The sequence below is a fragment of the Heterodontus francisci genome, chromosome 8 (assembly GCF_036365525.1).
Source record: "Heterodontus francisci isolate sHetFra1 chromosome 8, sHetFra1.hap1, whole genome shotgun sequence".
NCBI classification, from domain to species: Eukaryota; Metazoa; Chordata; class Chondrichthyes; order Heterodontiformes; family Heterodontidae; genus Heterodontus; species Heterodontus francisci.
Genome location: NC_090378.1, coordinates 5,442,638 through 5,458,308, shown reverse-complemented (window position 1 = coordinate 5,458,308; position 15,671 = coordinate 5,442,638). Strand labels below are relative to the sequence as shown.

The window sequence follows — 15,671 nt, the reverse complement described above, 5'->3', positions numbered from 1 at the left end:
TCTACCCATTTACCATAGTGGTAGTACCACACAAGAAAATGGATGGTAGTTTCAGTGTGAGGATGGGACAAAGCCTCCATAAGAACTGTCCAGTGGTCACTCCTACCAATATTGTCATGGACGGATACATCTGCAACAAGTAGATTGGTGAGGACTGTGCAGTGGTCACGCCTACCAATACTTTTTTCTTCTTTCATTGGATGTGGGCATTGTTGGCAAGGCCATCTCTATCTCAGTTTGGTAGAGGTAACATGGAAGATGAATTTGTAGAGTGCATCAGGGTTTGTTACTTAGAGCAATATGTTGCAGAACCTACCCGGGAACAGGCTGTTTTAGATCTGGTAATGTGTAATGAGGTAGGATTAAGAGATAACATAGTTAAGGATCCTCTAGGGGGTAAGCGATGACAACATGGTAGAATTTCAAATTCAGTTTGAGGGCAAGCAACTCTGGCCTCAAACCAGTGTCCTCAACTTAAACAAGGGCAATTACGGAGGTACGAAGAAAGTTGTCTAAAGCAGGCTGGGAAGATAGACTAAGGGGAAGGTCAGTGGATAAGCAGTGGCAGACATTTAAGCAGGTATTTCATAACGCTCAGCAAAAATTTATCCCAGTCAAAAAGGAGGACTCTGAGAAGCATGAACCATCTGTGGTTAACAAAGGCAGTCAAGGAGTATCCAATCAAAAACTAAGGCATTCAAAGTGGCAAAAACTAGTGGCAGGCCAGAGGATTGGGAATTTTTTGGGGGGTGGGGGGAGGAAACCAGCAGCGGATGACTAAAAACTAAGAGGGAGAAAATTGATTATGAAAGTAAATTGCAAGAAATATAACAAACAGGAGTTTCTGCAGGTATATAAAAAAAAAAGAGTAGCTAAACTGAGCGTGGGACCCTTGGAGGATGCAACTGGAGAACGGATAATGGGGAGCAGGGAAATGGTAGATTACTTAAACCAATATTTTGCATTGGTCTTCACAGTGGAGGACACTATAAACATCCCACAGATATCGGATAAGCAAGGAGCTAATGGGAGGAAAGATCTTGTAACAGTCTCTATCACAAGGGACAAAATATTTGACAAACTAATGGGACTAAAGGCAGACAAGTCGCCAGGACCTGATGGCCTGCATCCAAGGGTTTTAAAGGAAGCGGCTGCAGAGATAGTGGAGGCATTGGTTGAAATTTTCCAGAACTCACTGGATTCCAGGAGGGTCCCAGTGGATTGGAAAACCACTAATGTGATGCCCCTGTTCAAGAAGGGAAGGAGACGAAAAGCAGGAAACCATAGGCCAGTCAGCCTAACATTGGTCATTGGGAAAATGCTAGAGTCCATTATTAAAGGAAGAAATAGCAGAACATTTAAAAAAGCTTAATGCAATCAAACAGAGTCAACATGGTTTTGTGAAAGGGAAAGCATGTTTGACAAATTTGCTAGATTTCTTTGAGGATATAACAAGCAGAGTTGATAAAGGGGAACCAGTAGATGTAGTGTATTTACATTTCCAGAAGGCATTCGATAAAGTGCCACATAAAAGATTATTGCACAAGATAGGAGCTCACAGTATTGGGGATAATGTATCAACATGGATTGAGGATTGGTTAACGCCAAGAAAGAATTGGGATTAATGGGTCTTTTTCAGGTTGGAAAGACGCAACTAGTGGAGTGCCACAAGGATCAGTTCTCGGGCCTCAATTATTTACTATCTGTGTTAATGACTTGGAGGAGGGGGGCAGAGTATAATATACCCAAATTTGCTGGTAATACAAAAATAGATGAGAGGGCATGTTGTGATGAGGACACAAGGAATCTGCAAGGGGATATAGATAGGTTGGGTGAGTGGGTAAAAACTTGGCAGATGGAGTTTAATGGAGGAAAGTGTGGAGGTCATGAACTTTGGTAGGAAAAATCCAATGACAGATTATTTAAATGGAGAGAAACTTCAAAAAAGTACAGCACAGAGGGATCTGGGTGTTCTCGTGCATGAAACACAAAAAGTTAGCAAGTACAGCAAGTAATTAATGCAGCAAATTGACTTTTGGCCTTTATTGCTTGGGGGTTGGAGTTTAAAAATAGGGAAGTCTTGTTACAACTGTACAGGGTGTTGGTGAGGCCGCACCTGGAGTACTGTGTACGGTTTTAGTCCCCGTATTTAAGAAAAAATATACTGGCATTGGAGGGAGTTCAAAAGAGATTCACTAGGCTGATTCCCGGTTTGAAGGGGTTAACTTATCAAGAACGGCTAAACAGGTTAGGCCTTTATTCATTAGAATTTAGAAGAATGAGGGGTGATCTTATTGAAACGTACAAGATTCTGAGGGGGCTTGACAGGGTAGATGTTGAGATGATGTTTCCACTAGTGGAGGAATCTCAAACTAGGGGACATAGTTACAGAATAAGGGGACACTCATTTGAAGCGAATGCCTGGAATTCTCTGCCTCAGAGTTGTGGAGGCTAGATCACTGAAAGTATTTAAAGAGGAGGTAGATAGATAGATTTTTGAAATATCAGAAAGTTGAGGATGAGGAGCTGGCATGAAAGGAGAGTTGAGGTCTGGGGCAGATCAGCCATGATCTTATTCCATGGCAGGGCAGACTCAAGGGGCCAAATACTCCTATTTATGTTCTTAGGTATGTTCTTAGCCCTAGTTGTCCTTGACAATGGAGTGGCTTGCTAGGTCATTTCAGAGGTCAGTTACAAGTCAACCACATTGCTGTGGGTCTGGAGTTGCATGTAGGTAAGGACAGCAGATTTCCTCCCCTAAAAAAAGGACATTAGTGAACCAGATGGTTTTTTTTTAAAAAACCCATCGATGATACTTTCATGGCACTGTTACTTTTTGTAATTCTAGATTTTAATTAATTGAAAATTAATTGAATTTAAATTCCACCAGCTGCCATGGTGGGATTTGAACTAGCGCCCCTAGGGCGTTGGCTTCCATTACTAGTTCAGTGACATTACCACTATGCCACCATCTCCCCCATGGACAGTTGCATCTCTGTTAGGTAGATTGGAGAGATGAGGTCAAGTAGGTTTTTCCTTCTTGTTGGTTCTCTTACCAGCTGCTGCAGGCCCAGGCTGGCAGATATGTCCTTCAGGACTCAGCCAGTAATTTTTCTACCAAGCCCCTCTTCATGGTGGATATTGAAGTCCCCCACCCAGGGTACATTGTGCCCTTGCTACCCTCAGTGCTTCCTCCAAGTGGTGCTCAACATGGAGTACTAATAATTTATCAGCTGAGGAAGGGTGGTAGATGGTTTGACCTGATGCCATGAGACACGAGTGCCAAAGTCAATGTTGAGGACTCCCAGAGCCATTCCCTCCTGACTGTATACCACTATGCCAGTGGGACAGGACATACCCAGGAATGATGGAAGAGTCTCAGACATTGTCTGTAAGGTATCATTTGATTTTGTCTGTCAGGCTTTTGCTTGAGTAGTCTGTGGGACAGCTCTCCCAATTGGCACAAGCGGCAGATGTTAGCAAGAAGGACTTTGCAGGGTTGACTGGGCATGGCATGCCTTTTCCCTTTCCAGTGCCTAGGACAGTCTGGTTTTATTCTTATTCGACTTTTCTGTAGTAGTTTGATGCAATCAAATGGCTTGCTGAACCACTTCAGAGTGCAGTAGTTCTGGAGTCACAAAGGCCAGAAAAGGGTGTGTGGATCCAGTATTGGATTATTCAATTACCTAAGGACCCACAACCTTGGAGGAGTGGAAGAAAGGCAGTCCCTTGGGAACGAGGGTGACTAAGAAGAAAAAGGACAGATTTCCTTCTCTAAAAGGGCATTAGTGAACCAGGCGGGTGTTTCAGACATTCCAGGAGCTTTGTGATAATTGATTTTATTCCTGCTTTATTAATTGAATTTAAATTGCTCCAGCTGCCATGGTACAATTTGAACTCATGCCCCTGGAGAATTAGTCTGGATTTCTAGATTACTAGTCCAATAACAGTGCCACTATGCTACCATTCCCTCAGTACAGCCAACTTTTCGAAATCCTTCTCTATCAATTTTCAGCCCATCCAGTATCTCAACAACCTCCTTTTTCATTATGAAATTATTCTTTCTTGGCGAAGAGATATTAAGGACTCATTTAGTACCCGAGCCAGGTCATCTGCCTCCATGTGTAGATGTCTTTTTGGTCTCCCAATCAGCTCCATCCCTCCTTTTACTACTCATTTATATGCCTACTTTTGGATCCCCTTTTGTTAGCTGCCACCCTTCTCGTGCTTTTTGCCTCAGATTTTCTTTTTTCACTTCCCCTCAACTTTTTATATTCAGCCTGGTTCTCACTTGCATTATCAACCGGATATCTGTCATATGTCCCGGTTTCTGCTTCATCTTACTGTCTCTCTCAATCATCCAGGCAGCTCTGGGCTTTGGATGCCCTACCTTTCCCCCTTGTAGAAATGTATTTCGACAGTACCCAAACCATCTCCTCTTTAAAGGAAGCTCATGGTTTCATTATAGTTTTACCTTTACCAGTCTTTGATTCCAATTTATCTGGGATAGATCGGCTCTCATCCCACTGAAATTAGTTCTCCTGAAATTAAGTATTTTTATTCTATATTGTTCCTCATCCTTTTCCATAGATAAACTAAACTTTGACACTTTTATCACCGTTACCTAAACATTTCTTTGATATTTGATCCACTTGACCCACCTCATTTCCCAAGAACCAAATCCAGCAATGCCTCCATCCTCATTGGACTGGAAACACTGATTTAGAATATTTGGGGCAGCACAGTGGTTAGCACCGCAGCCTCACAGCTCCAGCAACCCGGGTTCAATTCTGGGTACTGCCTGTGTGGAGTTTGCAAGTTCTCCCTGTGTCTGCATGGGTTTTCTCCAGGTGCTCCGGTTTCCTCCCACAAGCCAAAAGACTTGCAGGTTGATAGGTAAATTGGCCATTATAAATTGCCCCTAGTATAGATAGGTGGTAGGGAAATACAAGGACAGGTGGGGATGTGGTAGCAATATGGGATTAGTGTAGAATTAGTATAAATGGGTGGTTGATGGTCGGCACAGACTCGGTGGGCTGAAGGGCCTGTTTCAATGCTGTATCTCTAAACTAAACTAATATTTGCCTGAACACACAAGAAACTCTTCTCCCTCTCTGCCCTTTACACCACTACCCCAGTATATATTCAGATAATTTAAAGTCCCCTATTATAACTACTTTATAGTTCTTGCATTTCTCTAATTCCTTGCAAATTTGCTCCTCTAGATCTTTCCCACTAGTTGGTGGCCTATAGAATACACAATATTATGGTACCTCTACTGTTTCTCAACACTAACCAAATTGATCCCATTCTTGACCCCTCCAGCACTAATATTCTCCTTAATTGATACAGCCACCCGATCTCTTCTCTCGTTCTTGAACATCTGTATCTAATGGATATTTAGTACCCAGTCCTGACTTTTTTGAGCCATTTCTCATCACTATGAGATCATATTCCCATATGGTTATTTGCACCAGCAGCTTATTAACCACACTTGGTGTATTTACATACATGCACTGTAAACTAATTTAGACTTTGTTTTCCCTTTCAAGCCTGGCCCCACCTAATAACACCACAGTTAAGGAGTAATAAGGTATATCTCTCCCAATCTTTTGTGCACCTTGTTTCTCTTTTATTGCTATATCCATGTTCCCAGTCCCCTGCCAAAATTAGCCCTCTCACCTGCACCATCCCTCGAGCCACACATTCACCAGCTCTATACCTATTGTATTTCTATAGTCACTAGCTATGTAGTTGATTAAATTTTGCCATGTTTAGGGGAATGGAGGGCTACATTTACTTTGCATTAATGAGAAAATAGCAGTATAGCAAGAGTGAAGTTACACTGAATTCAGATGAGAAACTGCTTCTAATAGAAAAGATTCTTGCAGCTAGATTCAGTGCAACAATCCCAGAGCAAAAAAGGTCAATTAATTGAACAACTTGTATTTATATAGCACCTTTAAAAACATAGTACAAAGTTTCAGGGTGCTTCACAGGAGCAATTGAACAAATTTTTGACACAGCCATGTGCAGATTAGTACAAGTGACTAAAAGTCTGGTCAGAAATAGGTTTTAAGCAGCAATTTGGAGACGAGTGGAGGGGGTTTAGGGAGACAATTCCAGAGCTCAGCTGAAGGCATGGCAGCCACTGGTGGAGCAATTAAAGTCAGGAATGCTCAAGAGGCCAGAATTGGAGCAGCACAGGGATCAGAGGGTTGTGGGGCTGGAGGAGATTACAGAGATAGGAATGGGGTGAGGCCATGGACGGATTTGAAAACAGAGGATGAGAAATTTAAAAATTGAGGCATTGCCAGATTGGGAGCCAGTCTAGATCAGCAAGCCATGAATCTTTGAGAGCTACAAGTCAGTGATTCAGGCAATCACAAGTAGCAAGAAACAAATCCAACCTATTTGTAGACCAGGTCGGCATGTCCCTCAGTTGGGTCAGCTGAACATACCGCTAGAGATAAAGATATATAAAAGAACTATTACTGCCAATAATTAGCACCTCGGACATCACATTAAAAAGGTGCTTCACATGGTTGCAAGGGAAAGAATCGTGAATACTGAACAGAAAAAAAGAAATTTAGGAGGAATGAGCCAAATATTGACCAGAGGTGTTGTTCTTTTAAAGAACTTTTAACACCTTTTACTACCTCAGGATCTCTGTCACAGCCAATCAATACTTTTGAAGTGTAGTCACTGTTGTAATATAGAAAACAGCAGCCAATTTGTGCACAGCAAGCTCCCACACACAATGTGATAACAACCAATAAATCTGTTTAATGATGTTGATTGAGGGATAAATATTGGCCAAGACACAGGGAATAACTTCCCTGCTCTTTTTTTTGCAGCAGTGCCATGCAATCTTTTACATCTGCCCGAGGGGTCAGACAGGGCCTCAGTTCAACCCAAAGACAGGTACGATAACAACCAGACAATTGGTTGAGCAATAAATATTGGCCACGACACTAAAGGGAACACCCCTGCTCTCCACAACAAAAAAAAAGAGCTGTGGGATGTTTTACATCCACCTGAGGGGGAAGTCCGGGGCTTTGGTTTAACATCTCCTCTGAAAACAGCACCCTCGACAGTGCAATGCTCCCTTAGTGTTGACCCTCAGAGGCAGCACCAGGAATGTCAGCCTAGATTATGTAAAGTCCCTGGAGTAGAACTCTAATCCATGGCTCCCAAACTGAGACGAGAGTGCTACCAACTGACGAGCAACTGGCACTGACTCTGGGGGATGCTAGTAAGTCATTCCAACACAGCTATCCCATGAACTCACAGCTAGCTTAAAGCCTTTACCAAGATCATTGCAAATGTCTCACCTGTATTACCCGTCTGCTTAAACCTGTTCTGTCCGCAAGTTTCTGGAGCGTTTGTGCATCTGGATTGTTGTCTTGTGAAAACTGTGCTTGCATTATCTGTAAAACAAATATGAATTGCATGTTGTGAAACAAGTTTCCTAGTCATTAGCATAGCATTCCTGCCAAATTTTAATTCCATTTAGAAAGGTACAGTAAATAAAACTTCATAGATGCTAGAAATCTGAAATGAAAACAATGTTGGAAATACTCAGCAGGTCTGGCAGCCTCTGTGGAGAGAGAAACAGAGTTAACGTTTCAGGTTGAGGACATTTCATCAGAACTGCAACCTGTTGCATCTCTAACATTTTCCAGTTCTGAAGAAATGCCATCGAGCTAAACGTTAACTGTCTCACTCTCCACAGATGCTGCCAGACCTGCATTTTCTGTTTTTATTTTAGAAAAGGAGTCTTCAGTCCAAGAAAAACCTGTCAATCCAGGATAATGCCAATGTAATATTTTTCTTCCAACCTTAAAAAGTGTTATAGGAATTTTGTTTTTTTTAAATTTGCGTCAGTGAGTGGCCTGGTTCATAAGATAACAAGAACTTGAGGATGGTTTAAACTAGTTTGGCAGGGGGATGGGAACATGAGCACAGTCTTAGATAGGACAATTTCAGGGCAGGGAACAGGAGGAAGAAAATTAGCGAGTGACTCTGAAAAACAGAAGCAACAAAAGGTTAACAAGTGCACAGCACAGGAATTTGGCAGTGTTAAAAAGGTATTTATTTAAATGCAAGGAGTATAGTAAATAAAGCCAATGAGCTGAGGGCACAGACAGACACATGCAACACGATATCATTGCTATAATGGAAACCTGGCTTAAAGAGGGAAAAAATGGCAGCTCAACATCCCTGGATATAGAGTTTTAAGGCAGGATAAAGAGGGGGATAAAAAAAAAAGTGTAGCATTATTGGTTAAGGAATCAGTAACAGCTGTGAGGAGGGATGATATGCTAAATGAAACATCAAATGAGGCCATATGGGTGGAGCTCAGAAATAAAAAAGGGGCAGCCACACTACTAGGAGTGTACAATAGACCCCCTAATAGTGAGAGGGAGATAGAACAAATATGGAGGCAAATTTGAGTGCAAAAATGAGGGCAATAATAGTCAGGGATTTCAACTACCCCAGTATCAGCTGGGATACAAACTGTGTAGCACGCATCAAGCCCAACAAGAGGGGGTGCAATTCTAGATTTAATCTTTGGTAATGAAGCTGGGCAAGTGGATGAAGTAACAGTAGGTCACCATTTTGGAGACAGTGACCATAATACAGTTAGTTTTAACATAATCATGGAAAAGGACAAAGATAAAACAAGAGTAAAAGCTCTAAATTGGGGAGGGCAAATTTTACGAAACTGAGAAGTGACTTGGATACAGCTACTTGAAGGAAAATCAGTGGCAAACCAGTGGGAGGCATTCAAAAGCAAGATACTACAAGCATAGTGTAGGCATGTCCCTACAAAGATGAAGGGTGGAACTGCCAAATCTAGAGGCCCCTGGTTATCAAGTTAAAGCAGAAAAAGCTTATGACGATCACAAATATCTTAATACTTTAGAAAGCCTATTCATATAGAGTCAAGAGTTATACAGCACAGAAACAAGCCCTTCCAGTGGTGCTCCACAGGGCTCAGTGTTGGGTCCCTTGCTGTTTGTGGAGTATATTAATGATTTGGACTTAAATGTGGGAGGCATGATTGGGAAGTTTGCTGATAACTACACAGCCAATTTTTTGTGTTAATAGTGAAGAGGATAGCTGTAGACTCCAGAATGATGATATCAATGGTTTGGTTGAGTGGGCAGAAAAGTGGCAAATGGAATTCAATCTGGAGAAGTGTGAGGTAATGCATTTGGGGAGGGCAAGAGAGGGGAAGTAGTGAGACCTTGGAGTGCATGTGCACAGGTCCCTGAAGGTGGCAGGTGCGTAGAGTGGTGAAGAAGGCATTTGGATTGCTTTCGTTTATTAGCCAAGGTATAGAATTCAAAAGCAGGGATGTAATGCTGGAACTGTATAAAACGCTGGTTCGGCCACAGCTGGAGTGTTGCATAGAGTTCTGGTCACCACATTACAGAAAGGACATAATTGCTCTGGAGAGAGAGTACAGAAGAGATTTACAAGAATGTTGCCAGGGCTTCAAAGTTGCAGCTATGAGGAAAGATTGGATAGGTTATGGTTGTTTTCCTTAGAATAGAGGAGGCTGAGGGGGTGACTTAATTGAGGTGTACAAAATTATAAGGGGCCTGGATAGAGTAGACAGGAAGGACCTGTTTCCCCTAGCGCAGAGGTCAATTACCAGGGGGCACAGACTTAAGGTGATTGGTAGAAGGATTAGAGGGGGCATGAGGAAAAACGTTTTCACCCAGAGGGTGGTGAGTGTCTGGAATTCACTGCCAGGAATGGTGGCGGAGGCAGAAACTCTCAATTCATTTAAAAGATACCTGGACCTGCACCTGAAGTGCTATAACCTGCAAGGCTATGGAGCAGGAGCTGGAAGTGGGATTAGATTGGACGGCTAGTTTTAATCGGCCTGCACGGACAGGACAGGCTGAATGGTCTCTTTCTGTGCTGTAATTTTTCGATGGTTCTAACTTGTATTTCTGTAATGCCTTTCACAACCTCAAGCCATTCCAAAGCACTTTCCAGCCAATGAAGTACTTTTGAAGTGTAGTCACTGTTGTAATGCAGGAAATGTGGCAGCCAATTGTGCACAGCAAGCTCCCATAAATAGCAAGGCGATAATGGCCAGATAGTCTGATTTTATTTTTGTTTTAGTCAAAGGATGACTATTGGCCCAGGATACCAGGGAGAACTCCCCTGCTCTTCTTCTAAATAGTACCGTGGGATCTTTTACACCCACCTGAAGGAGTAGTTAATACATTCAATTAAATGAAAAAAAACTGGAACAAAAAGATGGCATCAGTAAATGTGACCATGAAACTACCGGATTGTCAGAAAAACCCCACCTGGTTCACTAATGTCCTTTAGGGAAGGAAATCTGCTGACTTTACCCGGTCTGGCCTACATGTGACTTCAGACCCACAGCAATGTGGTTGACCCATAACTGCCCTCTGAAATGGCCTAGCAAGCCACAATTCAAGGTGGCAGTTCACCACCACCTTCAAGGGCAATAAATTCTGGCCCTACCATATTCTGTGAATGAATTTTTTTTTTTTTTTAAAAAGTCACGAGATATGAGGACAGGCGACTAAAAGCTTGGTCAGAGGTAAGTTTTAAGGAGGATCTTTAAAAAAATGTGGCGATTTGGGGAGGGAATTCCAGCAATATGAGCCAGACAGCTGGTGGCCAATGATGCAGCAATGGAAGTGGGGGTTGCACAAGAGGTTAAAATTCACATTACCCCGGAAGCCTACAGGCACAATGTGTAGCACATCCTCAACTCTCTACAAGACTATATCCCAGGCTTAGTTAATGAAGATTCTGTCCAGTCATTAAGGATTTTCTTACTAGCAGGATTAATGTACCTGACCAAACCAACACCCTGAGATGATCACTCTTTAATCTCTGGGGTGCAACTTCGTTTTCTCCCCAGTTTATCATTGTCCAGTCCTCTCATTCTGTGCACAGTGATAAATTTTCACTTACTCCCAAGAAAGGGTGCCTAGAATAATAAAACTAAACAATATCTGGGGCCGGGGTGACTGGGCTTGGGCAGTGCTCTGTACAATTGCAAAACACTGGAGAAGCAGTGTTAATGTTTCAGGTCTGTGGCTTTTCACCAGAACAGTTCTGATGAAAGATCACTCACTCAGAACTGAAACATCAACTCTGCTTCTCTCGCCACAGATGCTGCCTGACCTGAGTATTTTCAGCACTTTGCTTTTATTTCAGATTTCCAGCATCTGCAGTATTTTGCTTTTATTAACTTTTATATTGTGTTACAAGCTTTATTAAAAACTTAAGATTGCGTTTTTTAAAAAGCTGAAACAGAATTTCAGTGGACATTGAGGTACCTGCAAATATTTGAAATTCTTGATTATGTAAGGAAGTTCAAAGCAAAAGCTGAACTTGTACACAAGAACAGGAAAGCAGGCAATTTCAAGGAAACCAGCAAGGGGGGACCTCCTCAGAGTTTCTTTTTGAATAACAAGGGAGACTATATCTGGACATGTACCCTGTTCAGGAAGGTTGCTTTCACTATGGACCTTTTAAAAAAAAAGCCAGAGAGTTGGACAAAGTGCAGGCATTTGAAATTTGATTTTAACCTGCTGGAAGATCAGAGGGGAAGACCCAGAAAAAGTGTTACATCCCCCTATAAAGGAATCTTGCATCTCGAGAAGAAACTCTATTTCAAAGGTGGCAGATTCCTATTGCCTCTGCTCTCGGAAGAATCCCTGCATCAAGTGGTTCCTGCTGCCTCCTGTGTTTTAAGAAATGCTGAAATCTGAAGAAATCTTCTACAGCTATACTGCTGCTATAAACCTCAAGACGACCTGTTGCTACACCCCTGAAGAAAAACCTGCTGCAGTGGAATTGCCTTGAACGCCTACCCATCACAGACTGTTCATCAACCTCACCTGGAGAGACTTGGAGTAGCATCTGACTATTCGACTCCAGGACACCTCACCAACCCGAAGAACCTCCTACTAGAATGGGACAACCCAAGTTATTTTACTCCTTTCATTACTATAAAACAGATGTAAACCAAAAATCTTTCTCCCCCAGTTAACCTTTTTTTTTTTTAAAATGGGGAGGCAGTGGCGTACTGGTATTGTCACTGGACTAGTAACCCAGAGACCCAGGTATTGCTCTGGGGACATGGGTTCGAATCCCACCACAGCAGAAGGTGGAATTTGAATTCAATTAATAAATCTGGAATTTAAAGCTAGTCTAATGATGGCCATTGTCAATTGTTGTAAAAACCCATCTGGTTCACTAATGTCCTTTTGGGAAGGAAATCTGCTGCCTTACTTGGTCTGGCCTACATGTGACTCCAGATCCACAGCAATGTGGTTAACTCTTACATGTCCTCGAAATGGCCTACCAGCAAGCCACTCAGTTAAGGGCAATTAGGGATGGGCAATAAATGCTGGCTCGGCTTGCGACGCCCACATCCCATGAAAGAATAAAGAAGAAAAAAATGTATATGTGCGCGTGCATGAGGGCTAGGGAAATAAGGAGCTTTTCATATATAGAGTTCTCATTATTGGTTAAGACTTGTTTTTATAATAAAATAGTTAATGTTGATTAAAGAAATCTGGTTGGTGTGCTTTATTCTGGGGGACAAAGTATGTAATTGACTTTTTTGTTAGGTGGAAAATTTGATATGCTATGACCAGTGGAGAAGTAGGACTGAATTAACAGTGCATTCCTCCTGCCTCAGTCATAACAATCCTGTGTCTCAAGACAAGCCGTGCATTCTATTGTTTCGGACCAGCAAGGTAGGTTTGAATGCTGTGATCTAGTATTTGAAATTTAAATTCCACCAGCTGCTGGGATGGGATTTGAACCCATGTACCCAGGGCATTAACCCAGGCCTCTGAATTACTAGTTCAGTGACATTACTACTACCCTGCTATGTCTCCCGAATTTCCTATTGGAAATATTAGTGACTATCTTGTATTTAGGGTCCCTGGTTTGGGTCTCAGAAATCTATCCCATCAAATCCTTTCATAATTTAAAAAGACATCAGATCCATCCTTCAGTCTTCTCACCATTGTGAATCTCTTGTGTCCTCTCCAGTGCCTCTTATTTTTATATGGAGACCATTCCATACAGTGATACTGAACTAATATGCCTTGCCCCTCAAGATCAGAAGTGAAAAATCTACCCCCTCCTCTCTAATTGATTCCCTTAGGGACACCATCTCACTTCCCAATCTGTGCAATGCCCCTTTCATCCAACTCACCGTCTTGTAGCCGCAACCAAATTCCCAACTGTGCATCTTAGCTCCGACACACAAATGTCTTGCATAGATTACATGCTTTCTGAAAATCTATGGCCATGGCATGACAGAAAAGAATCCATTAGTTACCACCTCTCAATAGACAAGGAACTACTTTGAGTTAGACAGACGTGACAAATTTTCTAACAGCTCACCAAATATCTGAGTGGCCTAGCAAGCCACTCAGTTGTAGCCAATTCAGGCTTACTAAGGATGGCATTAAATGTTGGCCTTGACAGTGATATCCACATCAAGAACAAGTAGAAAAATAAATCCCAATTTCCTTGCCCATTTATTGTTTCTAAAATAAGCCTTAAAAACTGCCTGAAACTCAATCCTGTTCCAATCGTCTTTTAATAGTATTTTATTGATGTTAATCCTGGTTACTTTCCTCCCAACCTTCACTAATCTTCCCTGCATCTCTGAAAAAGCAAAACTAGCAATTCCATTTGGTCTTGATCCTCAAGCAAATGAATTTTTTTTTAAAAAGAATGGATGCACTGCCTTCTTCTCATCTACCGTATGCATATAAAATACCTGCATTAGCCTCCTTTATTACTCGTCTTTTGTTGATTTCTAGACTCCACATTCTTGCCATTATTTTTCTTTAATAAAGTTCTTTTCCCCTTTATTTAAATGGCAGCTAAGGCTCTATCACCTCAGGCACAAGATTATGGGTTCAAGTCTCACTCCAGAGACTGGAGCACAATCTCGCGTGACACCCACTGCTGCACTGTCAGATGTACCATCTTTCAGGTGAGATGTTAAACTGAGGCCCCATCTGTCCTCAGGTGGAAGAAAGGAGACCCCACAGCACCATTGGAAGAGCAGAGGAATTTTCCTCTGGTTATAGCCAACATTTATCCCTCATTATCTCATTTTGCTGTGCGCATAAAGATTAGTTGTGAATGGTTGTTTTTCAGACTACAGGAAGGGGTTCCCAGGGGTCAGTGATGGGACCCCTGCTTTTGATATATATTGACAGACTTGGGTGTACAGAGCACAATTTCAGTATTTGCAGATGGCAAAAAAAAACTTGCAAGTATTGTGAACGGTGAGGAGGATAGTGATAAACTTCAAGAGTACATAGACACGGGCAGACAAGTGGCAGATGAAATTTAATGCAAAAAAGTGCGAAGCGATTCATTTTGATAGATGAGGAGAGGAAATATAAAAGGGCAATAAATGCTGGCTTAGCCAGCTACACCCACATCCTATGAATGAATAAAAATTAAATGGTACAATTCTAAAGGAGGTGCAAAAGCAGAGGTACCTGGGGTATACATGCAATCATTGAAGTTGGCAGGGCAGTTGAGAAAGTTAATGAAGGATACAGGATTCGGGGCTTTATAAATAGGGGCAGCGAGTACAAAAATAAAGAACCTTTATAAAACATTGGTTTGGCCTCAGCTTCTGGGCACCACAATTTAAGAAGGGTGCGAAGACAGAGTGCGGAAAAGATTCACGAGAACGGTTCCAGGGATGAGGAACTTCAGTAACGTGGATAGGATGGAGAAGCTGGGGCTCCATGGTGATGATGATTAAGAGGAGATTTGATAGGGGTGTTCAAAATCATGAGGTATGGACAGAGTAGAGAGAGATAAACTGTTCCCATTGGCAGAAGTATCCTGAACCAGAGGACACGGATTTAAGGTGACTGGCAAAAGCGACGAGGAATACAGTTTTTTTTTTAAATAAACGCAGCAAATGCTTAGGATCTGGAATACCCTGCCTGAGAGTGTGGTTCAATCAAAGCCTTCAAGAGAGAATTGGATAGTTATCTGAAGAGTAGAAAATTGCAGGACTACAGGGAAAAAGCAGGGGAGTAGGACTAGAGTTGGTTTTGCAGAGAGCTGGCACTGACGACAGGCCAAATGGCCTCCTTCTGTGCTGTAACCATTCTGTGATTCGACTGACTACTGCATTTCCTACATTGGATCAGGGCCTAGACTTCAAAATCACTTCATTGGCTGTAAAGCATTTTGGTGCATCTAGATATTCAAGAAATGTGCTATATAACCAAAAGTTCTCTCCCTTACTGACTCTAATTATGGTATTAGCTCAAACATCCTTTTTGCCTTTCAAGGATATATATTCCAGTTTTGTAATCCAATTACTTTAAAGCATTGATTATACCCTGCTGCACAAACTAGTGACTTTTCGACCCTTGAAACCACAATTACAAATATGAAATATGCCAGAGCACTGTCTGAAATGGGATGTTCAACTAGTAGCAAAAAGACCATCCCTTCTTTTACTTGCATAACACTAGCACCTCTCGTGAATTCACCATCATCTTAAGCGATCAACTCCTGAAACACGAGTTCGGAGTCACCGTTGACCTATCACTAACCTACAAAAATCATTTACTAAGAATCCAAAACAACGCAATTGCCAA

General features: G+C 42.0%; 1 protein-coding gene across 1 annotated transcript in view; it reads right to left on the bottom strand.

Moving 5' to 3' along the window:
* The window catches only part of LOC137372469 (LIM/homeobox protein Lhx8-like), a 40,023-nt gene that overhangs the window by 12,151 nt on the left and 12,201 nt on the right, over positions 1-15,671 (bottom strand). The window contains exon 6 of the mRNA XM_068036328.1: positions 7,335-7,430. Coding sequence (XP_067892429.1) covers positions 7,335-7,430 — 96 coding nt within the window. The remainder of the gene's footprint in view (positions 1-7,334; positions 7,431-15,671) is intronic.